The sequence below is a fragment of the Vulpes vulpes genome, chromosome 11, assembly GCF_048418805.1.
Source record: "Vulpes vulpes isolate BD-2025 chromosome 11, VulVul3, whole genome shotgun sequence".
Lineage (NCBI taxonomy): Eukaryota > Metazoa > Chordata > Mammalia > Carnivora > Canidae > Vulpes > Vulpes vulpes.
Genome location: NC_132790.1, coordinates 37,208,759 through 37,231,823, shown reverse-complemented (window position 1 = coordinate 37,231,823; position 23,065 = coordinate 37,208,759). Strand labels below are relative to the sequence as shown.

The 23,065-nt window shown below is 44.6% G+C and overlaps 1 protein-coding gene and 1 long non-coding RNA gene across 5 annotated transcripts in view; one reads left to right on the top strand and one right to left on the bottom strand.

Moving 5' to 3' along the window:
- Nucleotides 1-614: 614 nt before the first annotated feature.
- PRSS23 (serine protease 23) lies at nucleotides 615-21,087 on the bottom strand. 4 transcript variants are annotated; one of them, XM_026015229.2, is made up of 2 exons: nucleotides 20,958-21,087; nucleotides 615-4,236 (listed from the first exon to the last, which is right to left on the bottom strand). In XM_026015229.2, exon 2 carries the CDS (start codon nucleotides 4,221-4,223, stop codon nucleotides 3,087-3,089), a length of 1,137 nt encoding a protein of 378 aa, XP_025871014.1. In that variant the 5' UTR covers nucleotides 4,224-4,236; nucleotides 20,958-21,087; the 3' UTR covers nucleotides 615-3,086. The 4 variants fall into 4 exon arrangements, with proteins under 4 accessions (XP_025871014.1, XP_072582247.1, XP_072582245.1 ...); XM_072726146.1 differs by lacking the exon at nucleotides 20,958-21,087 and adding an exon at nucleotides 12,098-12,226; XM_072726144.1 differs by lacking the exon at nucleotides 20,958-21,087 and adding an exon at nucleotides 11,662-11,803.
- The window catches only part of LOC112932309 (uncharacterized), a 22,644-nt gene continuing 20,506 nt past the window's right edge, over nucleotides 20,928-23,065 (top strand). The window contains exon 1 of the long non-coding RNA XR_003237450.2: nucleotides 20,928-21,132. This is a non-coding gene — a long non-coding RNA (uncharacterized lncRNA). The remainder of the gene's footprint in view (nucleotides 21,133-23,065) is intronic.

The window sequence follows — 23,065 nt, the reverse complement described above, 5'->3', positions numbered from 1 at the left end:
TTCTAATGTACTCCCATTTTTTCTCCAATTCATTTTTGGTCCAAAAAAATACACATACAACTCCATTACTGGCTGGCTCGTATTTCTTTTTCTCTTTAGCCCTATTTTTCCATTTTGGGGGACCAGCTCCTTTCTAAAATTCAAAATTCTTTTTTAAAAAAGATTTTATTTACTTATTCATGAGAGCTACAGAGAGAGAGAGAGAGGCAGAGACACAGGCAGAGGGAGAAGCAGGCTCCCTGCTTCTGGACCCTGCGGACCATACCCTGAGCTGAAGGCAGATGCTCAACCGCTGAGCCACCCACACGTCCCTAAAATTCAAAATTCTGAATAAGTTCTATGGGGAAAAAAAAATGTCTCTAATTCTGCCATAACCTTCTGACTCTCAGCAACAAATGATTTGCAAGTTTATTGTCTCCCGTTCTACCATGGAACATTTTGAAATCTGGAAACTGTGTTCTGGCCAAATCCCAAAGGCACTGCCACCTGATGCCACTAGGGGCTCATCATACTTTCCGCTCAGTCAGCTTAACCAAGGGCTGCTACAGTGATTCCCAACATGTATTTATTAGAACACTAACTGGGCTCAGAAGCATTATATGAGAAAACAAGGGTTCAGTGATCAAAGATCTTTATTGAAGTGCACCTTTAGAACATTATCATGTCTCTTTCCTACAGGACTTCTTAGAACTTTCAAGGTGCAAACAGGCAAGTGAATCCCTGATAAGGAAAGGGAGTACTGGGAGGCATCTCCCTCCTCCTCAGAGAGGGTGCCCTTTTTGTTCTTGGTAGAAAATCTGGAGGGATGAGTGTTTATGGCACACTCTTTAGGAATGTTGTTCTACTGGCCTTACTAGAAATAAATCCTTACAATGTATAACTAATACATGTAAAACACTATGTTAGTATCATGAGAGTCCGTTCTTTTTTTTATTTCAAATTCCACAACAATACCATGCTTCCTTTTATTACCACTGAGAAAACGGTCATGTTGAGTTATTTTACTATCTATGAATTATGTGGTACATAGAATGTGAGTATTATTCTTTAGTAAACTACACCTATTTGTGAACCTAACATTGATATTGTTTTGATTTTGTGCCACTACCTACCTTTGTTGAGGGAAGTTTCAACTTTGCAAAAAATCAAAATCAAGAAATCAGGTGCTTCATAAAAGCAGCATCTTTTTTAAATTAGTCCAGTCTAAGCGTTCAGTGAACTTCTTTTTCCATCAAGTGAAACCAAAAACAATTCCCCTTCTCCCCCAATACCAAACACAGGGATACAGACCTCTCTTCTTCCTCATGTTATACTCCTGCTAGATTTCAAAGCAAATCGTACTAGAACTCAGAAGAATCCTGGCAGCCCCACATCTCTGTGCTATGCATAGTATTTTCTTACATGATTTGAAGAAAGCACTACAGTTGTACATTTCGTGAGTGTCTTATCAGGATTATTCTCCACCAAAATGCACAAAAAACACAAGCGAAAAGCCACCCAGAAAAAACTAAAGCTTCAGTGCCATATCTGAATGTCCTCACAGATAGTCCCAATTCAGGCTGGTATCACCTAAGGGCACAAGCCCAGCAAACATCTGCCCTGTAATCCATTTGCTCTCTACCCCCCTCTCCCCAATTGATATATTTAGGAAGACACGCTCAGGCCAAGAAGCATAAGATGAAAACATAAAATTAGTCAAAGTCTTTTCTTTATAAACTCTGATTATCATATTGATAAAACATTCCTAAAGACATTTGCTGGAGTAAAGATTCTGATCCACTCTGCATTCTCTCAATTTCCATTTTTATTACTGTAGTTGATTATATGTGCCTGTAGCCTAAAGTATCCGAGTAAAAGAGGCCCTTTTAAAGCTAGTGGAAAAAAAGTCCTCTTGGTTTTTCTTAAAGCACCATCCAAATATTTTTACTATAAAATATAAGTAAAGTGAGAGAGAAAAGTTTCCAAATTACACCAGTATGCGGCTCCCTGAAAGTGCACTGCAAACTCCGTAGAATAATTTTGATTAGGTTGTGTGACTGTGCCAGGCTCCAAACAAGTGGTTATTCTGTTGTGACATCTGCCAAGCAATGCGTCCATTGTTCTCTGGAATTTAATTCATTTTAAATCACTCCATCCAGATGATAAAACATGAGATGTGTTCTACTCCAGGGGTAAAATGAAATGATTGTTTTTAGTGTGACCACAATTGTTAGCTGGGAAGTGATATAGCTTGCTCTCATTAGGCCCTGATTATTGTCTCCTGGAAAATAGCTAGTTCAAGAAACGTGAGTAAAATCCCGTTAAATGGAAGGATTGGCATAAATACTCTTGCCTACTCTGATGAGTCACAAAGCTGACAGGGCCATATGCCGCGCCTTCCTCAAAAATAGAGCAACCACCTTTGGGAAAGAAACCATTTCAAAACTGAAAGCAGCTTCGGATACTGACTTAGTGTAAGATATAGTTTAATACGTGTACCAATATAGTCAACAAATTATTTCATTTATCGAGGACTACTGTGCAAATGCCTCCAAATCCAAAATATCATACCTGCCTGTTGAAGTATTGTGAAAGTTCCTAAAAGTTGTATGCGGTGGGGAACATGGAAATGTTAGTGATTAGGCATTAAAAAAAAAAAAAAAAAAACTCAAATGAATCTCAAGAGAAAACACACATATATACACACATAAGAATTTAAGAATTTATATCTCCCGTATGCCACATATTTAGTATAAACCTTGGACACAAAAGTTCAGATGAAATAAAAATCAAAGTTCTCAAAAATTGAAGGATTAACTTTCTTGCTAAATATTCTCTATTATCCCAAACATCAGTATGGTTTTTTAAAAATTTCTATGCAAAAGTGTGCCTTTAAACTCCTGAAATGATAGATGATACACAAACCAGTTTTCAAATAATAAAGCCAATCATCTTGCAACTTTAAAAAATCAGGTAAAAGATAATATGACACAGTCCACACACCACACACACACACACACACACACACACACACCAGTGACAACATTTGGCCTCTCCTAAAATACATACATGAAGACCATTAAGTGCTGCCAGGAAGGAACACCGTGTCACCCCTCCCTACAATCCAGGTAGTTCCCTTTAATCCAATAGCAAATCTGGGCATATTTGAGAGGGGTGATTCTAACAGCCACGTTGAAATCCTGTGGAGAGCCATTCATGTCTACCCACTGGTGCCCTGAAAAGATGCCAATGATTTTTCGCTCCCACTTCTGCTGCTGCCTCTTCCACATCCTCACGTAGACTCCAGAGCCGCTGGCCCCGGGCTGGGCATCACACTGCTGGTAGAGCAGGTCATAGGTCTCATCCTTGACATCACAGAAGCGGTATACCAAGTTGCCTGGTCGGTCATTGTCATAACCAGAGAAGTGGATTCGGCCCCCTGGCAGCTGCTTGGCGGGAGGGCTCACGCCGATCTTCATGAACTTTCTCTTGTGGGGCTTTTTGAGTTCTAGGAGGGCATAGTCGTAATCCATACCAATGTCATTGGCGTTGCCTTTGATCCAACCCTTGGGCACGTGGGTGCGTTTCACCCGTATCCACTGAAACTTCATCTTCTCCGGAATGGCAGAGCTGGAGCTGTTGGCCCCCCGACCACCATCTTTAAACTTGGGCTTCAGGAAGCCCACTCGAAGTTTCTGGGTTCCTTTCACGTAGGTCTTCCCATCGTGGATGCAATGGGCAGCGGTAAGGACATGCCTCTCTGCCACCAGGGTGCCCGTGCAGCCTGTGGATAACTTCACTGAGGTCGAAAAGGGGTAGTTGAGCAAGAAGTCCTTCCCAAAAATGCTGAATCTGCTGTCGTAGCCATAGATCTGCCGCTTCCTCCGAGCCTTTCGCGAAGACTCTTGCCCCCCACTGCCACCACTGAGGACATAAATGCCCACCTGCGTCTCGGTGCGGCTGCCGTTGGCATAGAGTGTCTCATAGGATAGGTACTGCTTGGCCTCTTCATAGGTGGGCAGCGGGGTGCCCTTATGACACTGGGGTCCGCATGAGGAGGACACTTCCAATTTGGCTTCGGCCCCAAAGTCTGGCTTACCTAAGTGGAGGGTGGACTGCGGCAAGACCACCGGGAGGCGATAAGCAGGCCAAGTGGGTTTCCAGTGGGCGCCAGAGGGGCTCACCTGCCCGACAGCACAGAGGAGGAGGAGGAGGAGGAAGAGGAGCCCTGGAATCCCCGCCATGCTGAGCACCACTCTGTAGGAACAAAGATAAGCAGGTCAGCAGGGCAAGGGCTGAGCACTGGCTGATGGAGGAAGCAGCCCGGCAGCGTGCCTGTCATTGTTTCTAAGTCTGTGAACCCTCCTCAGGAATCAGGGTGTGGAGAGGAATCCCGAGATAATGGTCTCACAACACAAGGCTCGACCTGGGAACTCTGCCGTGCTCAAGGTGAAATGGGGTGCTCATTCCCTTCTACGTGGAAGATGCCCCAATGATGGCCCAGCACAAGGCAGAGTGCCAGCGGTCATTAAGCCCCAGAGGAGCTGCTCCACCAGCCTGGGTTTCTGTGCAATTTTGAGCCTTCTCTGTCCTTGGAGCCTTTGTCCCCTCCTACCTCCCTGGTCCACCTGCCCTTCTTTCCTTCTTTCTGCCTGTTCTCAGTATAGCGTGTACTTGGAAAATCTTCTGAGCGACTTGCTCATGTAAATGTAAATGACACAGTAAACTGAGTGACCAAGGCATCAAGGCATCAAGGAGAGATAGATAGCTCCAGTGTCACACTTACTGGGATTCCTGTCACTTCTAAATGCGGATTCCAAGGAGGGCATGAGACTTTTGCTTGAATTTAAAACAGACCTAACTATTATAAGTTTAGTTTCAGAGTTGCCAGGCCTCTAACAAACAAGATACTTCTTCTTCCTTTGGATTTTGTTGTAGGCTATTGGGATCTCTGTCAAAGACCTGAAGCTCTAACGTAGCATTGGGTAGCACATTGTGAACTTTACTGCTGATTACCTTTCAGGTCTCTGTATCTGTGTTCCTGGCTCATCTGAATGCCTTGAATTTGGGCCTATGCTAGCGCTCAACAAAGATTTATTGAATGGATTTACCGAATGAGTACTTGTATTCATCGAAGAGTGAATGAAGGATTAGTGTGGCTACAAAAACCACATTTTTTCAATGAGGCATGCTGAGTGCTAGTGACAGAGATGTATGTGGATGATGTGGCCACTCAGGAAAAAGGCATGAAATCCAGGTGTGGGGAATCACAAAAACAGGAGATCCAGAGGAGATGATGCTAGAGGTGGGTGTTAAAGGTGAGGAGAAGTTAGATAATATAAGACAGAGTGAAAGGGATAGTCATATGCAAGGACACAAAGACATGCAACAGTGCAAGTCATTTTGGAAATTATACTAAGCCCAGGAAGAATGGAAGACAAGAGGTGGTGGAGGCAGTGGGCAAAAGCCATATTATGCAAGGCTCCATACACTAAATGAAGAAGTTTGGATTTTATCCTGAAATGTATGTTAAAAGAGCTGGATCAATCATGCCACAAGAAAAACAACAATGAAAAACAGATTGGGAGTACTTTCATAAACACTCAAGGGCAAGTTAGCTCTGACTGGTTGTGCATCTTCTGTTCCGGAGGAGCTGATGTAGCGGGTAGGGAGTAGGGTAATTTGTTCAGGATGGAGTGCTTCCCAAAAGGAGGACAGGGAGGGGTCAGGTCTCCAAGACTTTGGAACCTAGCAGGAGTCAGGAAGAAACCATCCATCCCCTTGTCCCCATTCTCTTCCTCTTGAGAGTATAGACCTGTTGGCAACTTTTGGGTGTTTTCTGCTTTCTTTTACATAAACTGGAAAATCCCCTTGATCTGATCTAGGCCAGCTGAGCATGCCAATCCGTATTCCCAATATCCACACCCACTATTACTAAGAAGTGTGCATCCCCACCCCCCCCTCCCCGCCCTGCCCCACTTCTGGCCTCTTTTAGCTTGATTCTCTCTGATTCCACTTCTATCAGAGAAAACAGAGATGGGATGAAACAGGCATGAGCTCCTGGAAAAGGTAATTCCTTGGGACTCCCTGATTCTTTGAGATTGTTTCTTTCCTTTTTTCCCAATAGGAAGAGTCCCTGGGCCCTTCTGTGGGGAGGAGAGATATCTCGTGGTTTCTCTAAATCCTTGAAACCATGGGGTCTGTGTGCATACCCATATTTGCATGTGCGGGGCGGGAGGGTTGTGGATACCATCACAACTAAAGGCTCTAAGTAGATGAAGGAAAGGATCCTGATGCTCATAAAGCCCTCCTCCCCAGTGGGGACTTCAGGGGTGGCCTAGGTGTGGTGAGGACAACCCGTTAGGAAACTTTAGGAGATGGCTCTGCATCTGATTATTCCTATCTCCTGGCTCAGGACTCCGTTCTTAAACATATCTAGTTCCTGGATGGCGTCTTCTCTATGTAAGTCACTGTCTGGGTAACTAAATGCCCCCACGGCAGAATTCCTGCCAAGTGTGATGTGTACGTCTCCGACCATCTCCTCCTCCCTTAGATTACCATGGTGAATGTTGATGCCTGCTAATACTGACTAATACTGCTAATACTGTCAGGCCAAGTTTGACTTCAGCTTATCTAAGAAACAAAACACAGGATCCAGAGGTCAGAGCTGCCAAGTGTTCCTGTTCTCAAAATGTGATTCTTGGGGGAGAGAGAGAGGAGGAGGTGAGACGTTATTATGCTCTGGGTTATCATAAGCTGTAGGTAATCTTTGCAATGTGCAGGAAGAAACCAGCAGTTAGAGAATGCTCGCAGGGTCATCATCTAGGGCACACATCTTCAATTCTCAAATTGGAAATTTATATGTGAGTTGGATCCTGGACTGCAGAGCCCAGATTATCTACTGCAGCAGAATTCCTCCAGTGGCATTTGTCTTTATCGAAACATTGAAATAGTTCATTGGCAAGGACGTCATGGAAGAGAAGGGCAGGAAGGAGTCTAAAATATTTAACTAGGGATCCCTGGGTGGCGCAGCAGTTTGGCACCTGCCTTTGGCCCAGGGCACGATCCTGGAGACCCGGGATCGAATCCCACGTTGGGCTCCCGGTGCATGGAGCCTGCTTCTCCCTCTGCCTGTGTCTCTGCCTCTCTCTCTCTGTGACTATCGTAAATTAAAAAAAAAAAATAAAATAAAATAAAATTTAAAAAAAGTAAAATATTTAACTAGGAACTCTGTCTTAACGAACTAACCTCCTCTTAGGCAAAATTAACTCTACATTTCACTTTTCCAAGTGCTCTGCCTCTACAGCAAACCTATTTTTAAAAAATATTCGAAGTCCTTGAAGCATGTCTTATCTCACAGTGAGGGCTTGGTTTTTGTTGTTGTTGTTGTTTTAAATATCAATCTTTCAAAAAATGTTTTGGAACCAGTTCCTGAGAGTTCGTGGGTCTGAAGAAATGGAGACCAGTCTTTTCGTGGGCACGAGGCTGGGCGCTTAGCTAGGCTCCCTCAATGGCCAGGGCCTCACTCTAGCCTCCCAACATGCAGGATTGAATTTGTTCCTCAGAGAAATGACAAACCACTGTGCCAAGAACCTTTGGGATCATTTACAAATCACAGGATCCTGGTAGATAATGCTAAAGAGCCTACCGCAGATCATTAGGATATTACTATTCTCCATGGAATATCAATATTCTGGATAAAATATCATCTAATTAACAGTCAACATTCGTTCAATAGTATTACTAATTCAGAGTCCTTACAACTTAAATTCTGATCATTTAGCCAGTGAAGGAGAAGTCAGCCATCTGTAAGGACTGCTAAACCAACAAAGTAAAGATCTAAGTCTTTAGAAATAAACTTTTTTGGATACTTCAAAAACACAAACTTCTATTAGTCTGAAACATTGCCTACAAGTTCCCTACATTATTGCTTAAACTGAACACATTAACTTGTGATAAGATCTTGTCCTGGGGTTCTCTATCTTGATTAGATTTTCTTTGTAACTCAGAAAGCTATAAAATTGCCTTTAAAAATACTTGCATTCAGATTTAGAAATTAGTACAGACCAATGCAGGTCAAGTTATTCCAAACTGATAAAGCTTTTTTATTGTTATTTTTAAAGTTTTCCTGAAGTATAGTGATATTAGTTTTAGGTGTGCGATTACAATGGTTTTTTCCTGATTGTAAACTGGGAGATCAAGTCATCTGTTCTCAGGCTCCCAAATGGGTTTAAGCTGCCATCTGTGTTAAGGTTACGCACTTCAGAAACTGCTCATCCCTTTATCAAATATGTGTTCAGGGTAGTTTAGAAACTATTCTGAATGGCAACCTGAACTGGATGATCTCTTTAGCTTTTTAGTGCTGGTCTTTTCAGGTCCAGGATTCCCTAATATTATCATTTTCCAGAGTCACAAAAGTCCAGTGCAAGCGGTAGGCTGTATACAAATGGAGTCTGCACCATCCTTTAGTGTCTGGGAGCCCGCACTCACAGAATTGAGAAGGCCAGGAGCAGAGGGGAAAAGGAAAATGTATCTTGCTAATCTCTTGCCGATCTAGGAGACAAGATTTCCCTCATCAAGCAAACAAAGGCCTCCAGCAGAGGGCAGCTTTCAAGAATGGAGAAGAAGGATGGTTGGGTGTGCCGGCTCTCAGAAAAGTGCCAGGGGGGAAATCTCACCCGCCAAGGCCCTTTCCTGGGGCATTCACACCCTACCCTGACCCCTTTCCTATTAATACACACCAATAACTGTGATGCTTTAAAATTAGGTTGGTGGCTTTGCATGCATTTCTCAATTCACCTGGTAATAACGATCCAGGAGACAATTATTGATTTCATTTTTATAAACTCTAAGCAAGCCTGTACTATGCCCATTTAAGCTTATTTAATTTATTTATTTAGAATATTTTATTTATTTGACAGAGAAAGCAAGAGACCGAACGAGCAGGGGGAGCGGCAGGCTCTCCTCTGAGCAGGGAGCCCCACATGGGGCTGGATCCCAGGGCCCAGGGATCATGACCTGAGCCAAAGGCAGATGCTTTACCCACTGAGCCACCCAGGCACCCCATTTAAGTTTATTTAAACAAACACTCTAGGATGGAAACAGATATAATAACATTTATAATCTCACTATCGGAAAAGGTAACTAATAAATTCCATTAACTTGAAATTCTTTCTTGCCTTCACAAATGAATCACCTTACTCTTATAGAACTGTCTGAAATAGGTACTCCTTCAAAAAAAAAAAAAAAAAACACAAAACCGAGAATAAAGACTTCCAAATCTTATCTTCCAAATCTTATCCTTGCTCTATCTAAATCCAGATGGAGAAAATTCAGGCCTCCAACATTTCATTTCTAGGACTAAGCCTTTACTGGATAAAGATTCCTCACGTACATAATCCTTTCTCAAAGTTCTCAACTATTCTCATGTATCACTTCACCTGACTGATAAAGCAGAATGAAAAATTAAGGTTTTATTAATGCAAAAACTATTTCTTTCCCAACTCCGTGTATCTGACTCACAAGAGTTACACATTCCGTGCCCCATCACTCAATAGGAGCCACTGTCCTGCAGTCCATTCGTCTAAAAATATTTATATTTTATGAGGATGCTGCTACTTCACAAATCCACTGATAATCTAATGATGAAGGGACATTATCAGAAACAAACAAACCAGCACCATCCGCCTGGAGACTGGTCACTGAAACTGCTCCACACCTTCCTCTTCAAAACGGCAATGACACAGGTCTCCTCAAGAGGGCAAGTGTTTGGGAGAACGACTTAACTCCTATAGCAAACAAGTGCTGGGAGAAAAAAAAAAAAAATCTAATCCTTAGGACATACATTCTCTATTGTCCAACAGATGAATTCCTGTGACTACTATAAACAGTCATGTCGAAACAAACAGTGGGAAAGTCTGTAGAGATAAAAGTTTTGGACACCATCTGGAAGGATAACAAAGGGTTTTCCACGGACTCTGTGGCCAGGAATACTGACCAGTGAAACCACGCTAATTCCTAAAGCAAATACCTAAAAGCGAACAAAGCTCTGTGAGCCCTCTGCAGCCAGGCTTGCCCTCATTTTCCTGAGTCAAAGAACTGTTAAAGGAAAACAGACCTAATCACATAATGGTTTAAGAATTACAGCCCCTACAGGAAAGAAATGCAGCGCGTTTACAAGCCCAGCCACCCTGCACACAGTCTTGTGGTCAAAAGAAGTTTAACTTCTCCTCTATCAGCTTTTAGGCAAAACGCACTACCCTAGTGAGCTTGGGGCAGACCTGGTGGCAGAACAAGAACAGTGTATAGACCTGTCAGTGGTGAGCCCAGGAGGAAGGAGCTCCCCGGAGCCAGTGGGAGTTACCCATGAATCACGCCCGGTGGACTGAATCCTCGGGGATCCATGAGAAGAAATACGTGGGAGAACCTGAGACTCTTAAACCCTGCAGACTGCGGCCAGTCACATTCTCAGACCCACTAATGGGCACCGTGGCACTTATCCTAGACGGAAAAACACACCCGTATTCACCATCTACCTGAGGAAGCTGCCAGTGTTACAAAAATGAGATCCCTATTAGTTACCTGGGAAGAATGCTTCCTTTCCAGTTCACTACAGCAAAGTATGACAGGTCATCTCCTGACTGTTTAGGTGGGAAAACCACAAGTGAAACAATTTCTTCAAATGCAGCAGGTGTGCACGTGATCAAACATCACAAGTAAACACAGTGGCTTTTATAGCATTTCTCCTAAATTGCTTCTCCCCACTCCACCTCCAATTCGCTCCTGTCAAGGCTTCTCCAGAGACACGTCCTGTGGCCTATTTTAAATGTTCCTGTGCATGAAGAGGAGCCCGACACAAGTGCAGTAAATATCCTCATATTAATTGGCATTAGGCTTTGGCCTCAGCGGACCTCAAACTATCTAAAGTCAAGTCTTTCCTGCGTGGCCCCCAGAGGGCAACTCTGGCCTTGGCCTCTCTGCCCGAGGCGCACCCGGGGAGCCCTCCAGTCCAGGCTGGGGCGGAGGAAGGGAGCCCACCCCAGCCTGGGGCCCTCCACCAGCAGGGGCTGCTTCTCTTTCCCAAGTGCCACGGGGTCGCCCCCAGGGCAGTGACACACGCGGGATCCCTAGAAGCCGCTTTTTTGCTTTTTTTTTTCCTGAGGTGTCGCAAAGCAACCCTAACCTGCATCCTGGAGGGGGGTGGTGGTTCTCCTTTACTGAAATAATTCTCCCTCCTCTCCCAAGACAATTCTTAAACTTTTCAAACTTTTATTTACAAGTGAACTCGTGACGTGCGTCCACAGGCCGAGGAAGAAGCCTCCGCTTCCACCGCCGGTGAGCCCGCGGCCGTCCTCAGCAGCACGGGCCCCTCGATGGTCCGCCTGCTCCCCACCTGCGCTTGCTGCCCGTCCCCGGCTACGAGGCGTCCAGTCCCGTGGCCAGAGGGGCCCAGAGGCAGGGCCCCCAGGAGCCGAGGGGCGGCGGCGGGTGCTGTCCGCGCCCCGAGCCCGCGCCCCGAGCCCGCGCTGGCACCTCCAGCCCGTCGCTAACACCCGCCGCCCGGGGACCCGCGGGAACGCAGCCCCGCAGCCCCGCAGCCCCGGGCCCCGCCGCGCGCGCCCGCCCTTTGTCCCGCCGCCGCCGCCCCCGCCCCCGCGCCCCCCCGGCCGCGCCCGCACTCACCGCGCCGAGGAGCCCGCCGGGGCCGCGGCTCGCTGCGCCGCTCAGACAGGTGTGGGCGCCGGGAGGGCGCGCGCCGCTCCCATGCCTGCCCCGCGGCGCGACCGAGTGCGAGCGAGCGGCGCCGGCAGCCGGCGGGTCCGCCCCCCGCGCCTCCCGCGCCTCCCGGGGCCCGCCCGCCCCGCCTCCGGCCTCGGGGAAGCCGCGCGCCCGCCCCCGCCCCCGCCCCCGCCCCCACCCCCGCACCGGCCCGCGCGCCCCCGCCCGCCCGGGGCCCGCCGAGGGCCCGCCCGGCGCCGCGCGCACCCCCGGGGCTGGGGCGCAGCCTCCCGAGCGAGCCTCGGGCCTCCGCCGCCCGCGCTCTGCCGCCTGCTCGCCGGGACCGCGCGCTCCCGGGGGTCGCCCCCCCCCAGCCTGCAGCCGGGGCCGCGGGCTGTACCTGGGGCGTGGGGAGCCCCTCGGCACATTGGACGAGTCGCGGAAACTCTGTGCTTTGGGGTTTTCAGGGCATGAGCGAGGGCCTCCCCCCGGCCTCAGGTGCCTGCGAGGGACGCAGAGCTGCGGGGGGCGCGGGGCGCGGGGGCGCGGGGGGCCGCGAGCACCGCCCCAGCCTCTCCGGGGCGCACCAGCCGGTGGAGCCGCCCCCGCGCCCGGCCGCCTGCCCCGCCTGCCCCCGCCTGCCCCCGCCTGCCCCCGCCTGCCCCCGCCTGCCCGCGGTGCCGGCCGCGACCGCGCCGGGGAAGGACCCGCGGCCAGAGCTTTGCCCTCTCTCCGCAGCCCGCGGTACTTAGAAGCCAGGACGCGGACCCGGTCCCGCCGCGCGCCAGCTTTACGCGTGACCCGCCGCGGTGGAGAAGTTGCAGACGACCCCCGAGTCACATCAGGAGCCGAAGTTCGCAGGATCAGACCTGCCCCCGGTGCGCCGAGGCCACCTCCTCGGTGTGGCCCCTTCGCTGTCCTCTCCGCCCTCAGAAAGGGAGGGAGGGTCTCCTGCGCTCTCTCACGCCGAGGGGCTAACGATACAACTGACGTCGGTGTTCAGGAGAGCCCCCACGTGGGCTGCGGTGTGGTGGTTCTCAACGTGAGAGGAATTGACACTCTCCACTATCTTAAGGCCAAGTCCGCAAACCTCCCCAGTATTAGCTTAGTTTCTTTCATGATGTTACTTACTGTATATAAACATTAAATCAGATACAAATTTATGTTACAGCTTATGAACGATTCTGGAATAAAGCCAAAGCAAATTTATAGATTATATATAAAAATCCCCTCCCAAAACAGTAACATTGAATTAGTAATGTTTACTACCCAACTATACCAGCATCATGTAGTTAGTACTGACTGCCCAGATAGGGCTACATTTGGGTTCTGTGTGGCTTTACCCCTCTCATGGTGTGTCAAGTGCACGTTACCGACACAGTTTTCTCACATCTTTCCTCTGTTCCAGCAACCACACCTTTGCTCACACCCTTTGTCATTATAATATCTGGCTTTCACTTGACTCTAATATATCATTTAGAGGTTAATGTTGTGGTATTCCTTTTCCTTTTCTTTTAAGATTTTTATTTATTTATTAGAGAGCAGGGCATGTTCAAGTAAGAACAGAACATGATGGGGGAGGGGCAGGGAGAGAGGGAGAAGCAGGCTCCCCACTGAACCGGGAGCCCAATGCAGGGCTGGATCTCAGAACCCTGGGATCATGACCTGGGCCGCAGGCAGATGCTTAACCAACTGAGCCCACCAGGTGCCCCTGTGCTATTCCTTTCTTAATAGCATAACCGATAAACTTGTAACTCTTGGCGCCAAGGCACAGCCCACATAGACACTGAGATCACAAGGCAGTTCTTGGTATTAGATGGTTATTCCAATGATCCAGAATGTGTTTGTATTCATTTTACATGAAAACTATGAAAAAAGTTAATTATGGATTTCTAGGGTCCCTAGCTCCGAATTAGACAGCTTTAAAAGCCAAATTCCTTACTTAATAGAGGAGCTGGAGTTGTAATTGGAAGGAGAGGAAGATGGGAGAGGCTTCTCAACCACGCTTGAGTTTCATTAGTTTTACCCCAATACAACAAATATTTATTGAGCACCTATTACATGCAAACCAAGGTGATAGGCACCAAATTAGAGATGGCCACAGGAAGACACTATAGCAACATAATTAAGAGTGCACCAGAGGCATTCAACCATGTAAGTACTATTCTGGGCTCTGTCACTTATTAGCTGTGTAGCTTTTGGCTTAACCTTTCTGTGCCTCAGTTTCCTTCTCTTTAAAATGGAGACTACCTTATAGGGTTGTTTTGAGATTTAGAATGAATTAATACACATAAAATGCTTAGCACACTGCCTGACATATAGTAAGCCTTTAACAAATGTTAGCTGCTGTTACATCTGTTATATGAAAAGAACATGCCTTAGCTCTGCTTTGGATTGACTCTTTCAGCACGACCCCAACCCACATTAACATTCATTGCTCCATTAACAAACATTGACAGTTTAAAAAATTACATTGTAACAATTAGGGGAGATAGGATGGTAGAAAATAAAATGATTCCCATCATTCAGAGAGAGAAACTGAGGCACAAAAGGACCCAGGAGCACATCTCTTCCCTATCACCACTCCCACAACTAGTCTCAGGTCTAATGCTCCCTCCCCAAAGAAGCTGTAACTACCAATGATCCCTGGGAACTCAGGGCTTGAAAGAGCACCACCCACTCCTGATGAGAGGTTACCTCACAGCTCTTAGGTTATCCTGGCCATTGCCACAAGAACACGAGCAACAGATCTTTAGAGGACTTTGACCTCCAAGAGGAATGTCCTGTGCAAGTAGCAGATGTCCTCCTGCTGTGCTTAGATATTTTCTTTGTGTATTTGACCTACCCTCCAGCCCCCAAAACAAAAACAAAACCAGAAAAAACAAAATTCATTGCTTCTTAAGAACTCAGTTCAAATCTATGATCATAATTCTCAGATACTTCTCATATGCATAGCAATTCAATTGTTAGAAAATACATCCAGGGCAAGGCCTCCACATTTCCTAAGTGCACACTCTGTGTAAGGTGACTATGAGAGGGAGAGCAGATCTCCCTCACCTCAAGGAATGTGTGCTATGGATATAAATTAAAAAAGAAATCAAATACAGGAGCAAGTGAGATATAGACTGAATCAGGCTCCAGCTAGAGAACATGGAAGAGGGAATCATTCATTCCCACTCCGGCTTTCAAGAAGTGATGGAGGTGGGGATCCCTGGGTGGTGCAGCGGTTTAGCGCCTGCCTTTGGCCCAGGGCGCAGCCCTGGAGACCTGGGATCGAACCCCACGTCAAGCTCCCTATATGGAGCCTGCTTCTCCCTCTGCCTATGTCTTTGCCTCTGTGTGTGTGTGTGTGTGTGTGTGTGTGACTATCATGAATAAATAAAATTTAAAAAAAAAAAAAAAGAAGTGATGGAGGTGGAGGTTAACAGATGAAGATCTGATCAAGGCTTTAACAAACTTTATCTCGTTGAGTTCCTCTACTGTATAAATGAGCAAATCAGGGGGTGAACAAAGGGAGCAGAACTGGCACTGGATTGTAGTAATTATAACTAGTGTTTGTTGAATGCATACTATGTGCCAGGTAGTGTGAAATACACTTTATTGTATATAATCTTCAACACAAACAAAAAAATAGAGATGAGGATTATCTCCATTTTGCAGGTGAAAAGACTGAGGTCCAGAGTGGTTGAGTAAGATACCCAGTGTTACACTACTGAGTAACGTGGCTGTGACTTCTGCCCAGTCTGTTCCACTCTTTCATCTTTTTCATTCATCTTTTTAAAGTCTTTTTAAGGGAGTTTTAATTATAATTCTTGCTGTTAAAAAATCAAAGTCACGTAAACCTTTAGGGATAAACTTTGGGATATTCAAAATAACATGTTTGGAAAACAGAACCACATTTCTAATTGCCAGCATTATGCTTTGTTCTTGGTAGAAGCGTCTTTTTTTTTTTTTTCTTATTCTTTCTTTTACATCCCAATTATAAACCACGGCCATATTGACTTCTGTGGTAGTAAATTGATCTCAAAAAAGTCAAGTTCTTCTGCAAGAGAATCAAGCTTCTTTGTGGCAGTAGGTAAGTTCTTTTCCAACAATGCCTGAGCTTCCTCAATTCATATTCAGGCATTTCATTAGCCCCCAATCACAGACACACTTTATCCATAGGTGGAACTGAAGCTTTGCAATACAGGGTATCTGCTAGTAAGAATCTGGTCTCCAGTGAACTAACTGGTGGACTCTTTTTCTCATTATGTTGTGTTGCTTCCCTGACCTGCCTTTTCTCGAGCTTACAATAAGGAGGTTGAATCAGCTGCTGATGTCGCTCCAGCTCTAAACGTTGTTTCAGTGGATTCTATCTTCCTTTTGTTCCAAATCTGCCATCACTAAGTAATGTCCTGTTAAATGGCTTTAGAGTATCAGGCAAGATGGGGCTGAAAGATGGTTGGAAGCTTAGAGTAGCAGGTAGGTGAGAGACCCAACACCAACTCTAAATCAAAACTGCTAAATGCAGTTTTTCATGACTCTAAGATCCATATGCAGTCTCAACAATTTAAGTCTGTTCGAAAGTTATCAATGAGGATTATTTCTAAGGGGATATATTTATATACTTAAAAATAATTTCCATATGGTTTCTCTGGCCATAATGTGGCTTCTTCTGTGGTGGATAATATGGACCTAGTTTACTCAGTTAAGGAGGTCTTGCCAGCTCCGTGTAGTGAGAGATGAAATGAGAGACAACAGAGGAGAGATTGGTGGGGTGTAGGGATGGCATTCTAAACCCTTCTATGTGACCTTGGGTAAATCACTTCACATGCCAGCCTTATTTCTCATTTGTAGGAAGAGAGCCTAGATCACCTGCTCTTACAGCCTTTGAGTCTATGACGCTGGAATCCTTGCAGGAGGATGATCTATGTGTTTGGCTATCTGTCGGGCACCCCTATCATGGGATCCTGGCATAGCAAAACATATGGAACCCTGGAACCAGACTTTCTTGGATCCAATTTCAAATTCATTTAGTCTCTGGGTGGCCATGGACAAATAGGTGATTTTTAATGACTCATGTTTTTCATCTGTGAGGGCTACATTGTAAGGATTCAATCAGTACAAAGCTCATGGCATGGGCTCGGCATGGCATGGGCTCGGCACAAAATAAATTGAACTTACCTGGTATTAACGCTATTATAATTACTACTACCACTGTTGTGCATGCTTAATAAGTGTTTTAAAATATGTTGAATGAATGAATGAATGAATGAATGAATGAATCAGTCAAACTGGTGTAGCATTGATGCTAAAAAGTTTAATGCAGGCTTTCTAAGAAGAAATTATCAGGATTCCTGTTCAACCACTCTCAAGTCTTTTATAACTCTGTTCTGTAGCAACAAAGAGTTTCTTAGAATTGAGTTTAGGAAAAATTATAGATTCAAATGGGAGCCAAGGTTGTAAATTTTTTGTCTCCTCTTCCATGCTCCCCTGTGGTACCATCAGTTATTTATTCTGCAAACATCTATTGAGCCAGTGATATTACCAGGTCTGCATGTTTGTCAGGGTTTTTGAGGGCAAAACCAGATTTTTTTCTTATATTGGTGGATTTAAAATCTTACATGGTAAAAAATAGAACCACAACAAACTCCTATAATTAACCATAGTCTTTTGACAAGCTAGCAAAAAAGAACAACCAAAAACCCCCAATCTTTATAGCATTTAATAAAACAACTGTATTTACATCACACTTAAACTTTTTAAAAATTCCTCTTTTGTTAAGTGTACATTACTCATTTTTAGAGTAATGTTTAGAAGTGTTTAGAAATATAAGCACAGTCTGAATATAAATATGTGAAGATACAATATGTAAAAGGTTAATATGGAAAGTAGCTGTAAATTGTTGCATCGGTACACATGGTGCCCTTAAAAAAATTGCTGCACAGCAAAGAAAAGCTCTACTCTAATCCTACTTAAAAGAATATAGCAATTTAAAATTATCAGGAAGAAAAACAGGCTTTGGCACTAGCAATTTCCTGTAAACTGTGGGCACTATTCTAAACTGAAAAATTAGAAACATTTTGAAATAACTATGTGTTTCTCATTTTCTCTGGTTCAATTCAGAAAGTCTCCAGGGGCCAGCCCTCGGCTTCTCTGATGTACTCTGACTTGCTTACTGGATCTTGTGAGCAAGAACAAAAGGGAAGATAAAGGGTTTTTTCTCCCTTTAATTCGAGAAGCAGCAGAGCTGTTGACCTTGAAATAGACATTAATAATCTTTTGATAGTCTCTTTACCTTTATGCAATAAAAATTTCCCCCAAATCTCTGTAACTTTAAAAGGCATTTGGAGGGTGGAATTCCTTTGTTTTTATGTTTATATTTATCTATACTGGATTTTCTCTTTTCAGTCTTATACTGAGCAAGCTTTTATATAGTTAAATATGGGGTTCTGGATGGTAAAAATCAAGGTCATTCAAGAGTTTTCTTCTTTTTCCTATGGCAAATTTTACTTGTCTTCAAACTCAAATATCAACTCTTTTCTTCGGCTTTCCAAATCCTTCATTGCTAGATATATAAGCTCATCCTATATGCTTTTAGTGAATTGTATTGACATATCATAAATTGTAACTAGAGCTGACCTTTAAACAACACTGGTTTGAACTATGTGGGTCCACCTACATGCAGACTTTCTCAATAAATACAGTACAGTACTGTGGATACAGCACCCCATACCCCTGGCATGATTCAAGGGTCAACTGTACATATTTATGTGTTCAACTTCAAGTGGTCCTGAGCTCTTTATCAGCAGAAACTCTGTCTTGTTTTTCTTTCTTGTCTTCGTGGTTTTTCCTCTATAGTTTAGCGGAGAACCTAGCTCATAGTAAGACTCAACTGATTTTTACTAACAAACAATTGAACAAATTAATAAGTGAAATTCTAATCTGCTTAAAATATCAGGTCTGAGACCCTTTGGCATGCTTGTCACTAGCAGCAGAACACACTGCATATACAATTTTACCATTAGGGCTCCAGTGTTTTCCAGGATATAAATCCAAATTTCTATTTGATGCCTTCCAACATTCTTACCCTTAAAGGGTATGTCAGGATAACACATTCAGTTTCCATTTGGGCTGCTTGTTACATTTCATGACTCATATTATGGCTACATGATGGCGTTTTAAGTATATTTGCTCACAGTTTGTAACATTCCCATTGACTTTCTGCAGAACACTTTGGAATATGCTCTGACTTCTGGCTGCTCGGGACTCCCACAAGATTGTAAATCTTATTGGACAATACATGTTTCCCAAACTCTATTTCCTCCCACACTTCTAGAAGATGTTAAAATAGATTATCCATGGGAAAAAAAAAAGTCAAATATGCATATTGGCCTTTCAAATGCTCTGAGAAGTCCTGAGTGGAGAAACCTAGTTAAGTTCCTTTATATCAAAGTTATCCAATCTTATTTGACTGTGGACTCTTTTTTTTTTTTTTCCAATATGGTAGAACATTCATTGAACAGTAGAGTTTTGTAGGACACAGTTTGAGAAACACTATCCATAAGCTTGCTCCATTTATGGCCCTAAACCACTTTTGTTCCCAAAATGTGGTTTGTGCTTTTCTGTATCAGTGCTTTTGTTTGCATTTGCAACTCTTTTCTTCATAACTGCTTGTCTCAATTCCACTCATATATTAAAAGTCTAGCACAATGGCTCATCCTCTACGAAGTATTTTTGTTGGTCTTTGATTTTTCCATACCACTTCCTACAACTTTCTTACAGCTCTTTTAATTTTATTTCTTTTATGATCAGTTTACCTTTCCTCTTCCCAACCACTGAATATTTTGGGTTTGAACCTCTGGTCGGCACTTCTTTTACTGGATGTGTCAGTTGGCAGTCTTGATGGGAACACAATTTGCCCTTGATTGATTCAAAGGAAGAGACTTCAGGAAGTAGCTACGTGTAGAGGTGAGAACAGGGTTGAGGAAGACACAAGGACAGAGGGCACCCAAAATCTGGCAACAGGGAGAAGTCATCACCACTGTTAAGGTGGGAGATGGAAGGAAATGCTGTAGCCCCAAGAGGTGACCTCCTCAGAGGGAACCTATGGCCAGAGCTGCATAGTGGCCTCAGCCATTGCAAGGAAACCGTCATGGAGGAGGGATGGAGTGAACATAAACACCCGACCTCTTCTCCTCCTACTCTCTGATCTCTGGAGCCTGCCAAGCTCAGCTCATAACAGAGCTGGGTGGTAGTATCATGGGCAAAGCTCAGCCTTGTGGATACAGAGCAAGGCAGAGACAGGGGAATTGCCAGGGTCGGGGTGGGGGTGGGGGGTTGGAGAGGTTGGGGAGTGGGCAGAAAATAGCCAACACACTGGGAAAGCCTCTGTTTCCTCATTTGCAAAATAGGGTAGTGACAATCCTTTTCTCAGAGGATCATAGAGAGGATTAAATTAGGAAATGTATCAAAATTGTAACCTGCTGTATGGTGCCTAGTTCTCTAGTCAGGTTAGTTACTTAGCATTATTATTATTATTATTACTATTATTATTTACTCAACTTTATGGATAGCTACTACTATAAAAGCTAATTGAGGAAGAGATCTTGTGTTGGTTACTCGGTAGCCCTTTCACATCTGGAACAAAACCCCACTTATTGTAGCAAGACCCCACATAGAAAATATTTTATGGGTGATGGGGAGCCCTTTTGAATGGAGACAAGAGGAAAGCTAGTTTGGCTGCTTTTACTGACATCGTCCGTCAGTCAATCTGACCTTGAATACAGGCAACCAAAAAGCCAAAGAGCTAAATCTGAAACTTATTTCGTTTTCAGCAAATGGCCTGGCACTTCTTAGGTACAACCTCAGGCTTCTGGTTTTCCTTCCCCTCGGTGGAAAAGGGAGTTACTAAAAAATCAAGCCAGCTCACCAGGACCAGCACCCCACAGCCATGCCTGGGAATGGCCTCTATTTCTCATGTTTTGAAAGCAAATTCAGGATGGCCAGCCAGAGGGTAAAGCAGGAGGGTTTGTGTCTACAGAGCAATTTGCTTCCTGTTCTTTCAGATCAGTAACCTGTTTTATTTCAAACACAGGATCACCTGGCTCCCGCTGCCCTTGGTACACAGATGAGGGAAACCGCAAGAATAATCACCCTTGTTCTTTTCACTTCAAAGCCTGCAGAGTGCCCTGCCGGGCTAGCTCTCTGCCTGAACCAGGGAAGCTGATGCAAGAGAAAGCCCTTTCATAGGAGCCTGGGGGGTGGGGTGGGGAACTTACCCTCACGAAGTCAAGGGGTTGTCGTCAAGGGGTTTTCGGAGCTCGTGGCCACAGAGCTACCCTCTGCTGCAGCTTGTGCTCTTGGAGGAAGTGCAAGTTTGGAGGGTGCCGGGCTCTGGAGAGCAATGAAGGTCATGCTGGGAGGAGATTCCTGTACTGACACCAGCAGCTGCAGGTAGGGACTTCCTTCAAGGAGGGGTGACTTTTTATCCGGGTTTCCGGCAGACTAAAATTAGTGAGAAGAACACTGAGCCCCTAGATCCTGTGGCATCTGTAATTGGTTGTTCACATTATTGCCCCTATACCTGAAAAATCAAGACATGAACCAACACTATTAATAAGTGGCTCTGAAGTCACTACACTCCTGAACTTCACACTCTCCTAGTAGACCTGAGCTTGGGTCCTCTGGCTTTTCCCGGGGTACAAAGATGTGGTGTCTCTTTACTCAAGGCTGGCAGAGGCCCTCATCGGACAACTGTGTATAGTCAGAGGAAGGGCATACTCTCCAGATAAGTGGTGAGTCCACTCCATCAAACAGAAGGATCTTAGGTAACAGAGTGGTTTGGGGATTATGCTGCCAATATGCTTCTTAGCCATGTGACACCAGTCATTCCAAGATGCCATGGTATTTTTTGTTTTAATGTTGAAACGAAAAAGGCACTCGGCTCTAATCTGGGAAGACCCAGGAAGGCCCAGCCCAGTCCTAAACTACGATGACTTCACCATTGTATAAATAGCATATTGGTAAAGTGAGGTTAGTCTAGGTACCTTCCCTTTCAGGACAAGAGATAGCAATGTATCTCCCTCTCTCTCTTTTGGTTACAGTGCAATAAAATTAAACTATTAAATCCTTAAAACCTTTCTGCAGGAAAATTAAAAACAAATAAATGACAAGTTTTTGATTTATTAGACTACTCTTTGAAGAGTTGATTGCTGACTTCAAGGCAAATTCCAACCTTGGTAGCAGCCCCCCAACTTTAGCTCCAATAGTGATTTTATTACCAACCCTTTCATCCCCTGCCCAATGATCTCAAAGCTTTGGGAAAATGAGGTTCACTCAGAGGTTGGGTTTTCTTGATCTAAGCTTGATAGGAATCAACCTTTGTACTGCTCTAATGCCCGCCTGACTAGAGGAAAAAGGATGAGTGAACCAATAAAGTTGTTTTGTGAAAATTATGGATTAAAAATTTTTTTGGGGGGGGTGCCTGTGTGGCTCAGTCAATTAAGCACCAGACTCTTGATATCGGCTCAGATCATGATCTTGGGGTCATGAAATCGAGCCCCACATTGAGCATGAAGCCTCCTTGAGATTCTCTTCTCTCTTGCCTTTGCCCCTCCCCACTCTCTCTCTCTCTCTCTAGAAAGAAAGAAAAAAGAAAGAAAGAAAGAAAGAAAGAAAGAAAGAAAGAAAGAAAAGAAAAAAATATACGTGTATATATTTGGGAGGGGGGCACCTAGGTGACTCAGTCATTAAGCCTCTGACTCTTGATTTCAGCTCAGGTCATGATCTCAGGGTTGTGAGATCAAATCTCATGTCAGGCTCTGCACTGAGCTTATGACATTGATATGGTTAGAGTTCACCTTAACAATAGTCACTATGTATTATCTACCATGTACCAGACACATCCCACTACTTATTGCATCTAACCAAATAACCCTTAAGTTATAGATGGTTAAGTAACATTTCTAGTTTGAAGTGTTGGAAAGGGAATTCAAACCCAGGACACTCTACCTCAAATCTATATATCAGAAAGTTAAATTAATATTAAATTATATTAAATTAATATTGTTTGTGCTGGGATGATTTTAGATACAAGTAATGGAAAACCTTGACTCACACTGGCTTAAAAAATAAGGAAATTGAGTATCTCACATATCAAGAAGTTCAAGCATAGGGTGTGGCTCGAGGTGAGTGGCACTCTGCTTCTCTTGCCTCTATGCTCTTCTGCATTGTCTCTAAGGCTTGTGGCAAGATGGAGGGAGAAAAAACAAGCAGACACCATATATAATTACATTCAGGAGAACAAAATGGGGGGGCTTCTCTTCCTATGTCTCCCTTTTGGGAGGAAGAAATTTATGCCCCTCCTTAGGCCTCTCCACATATGGAA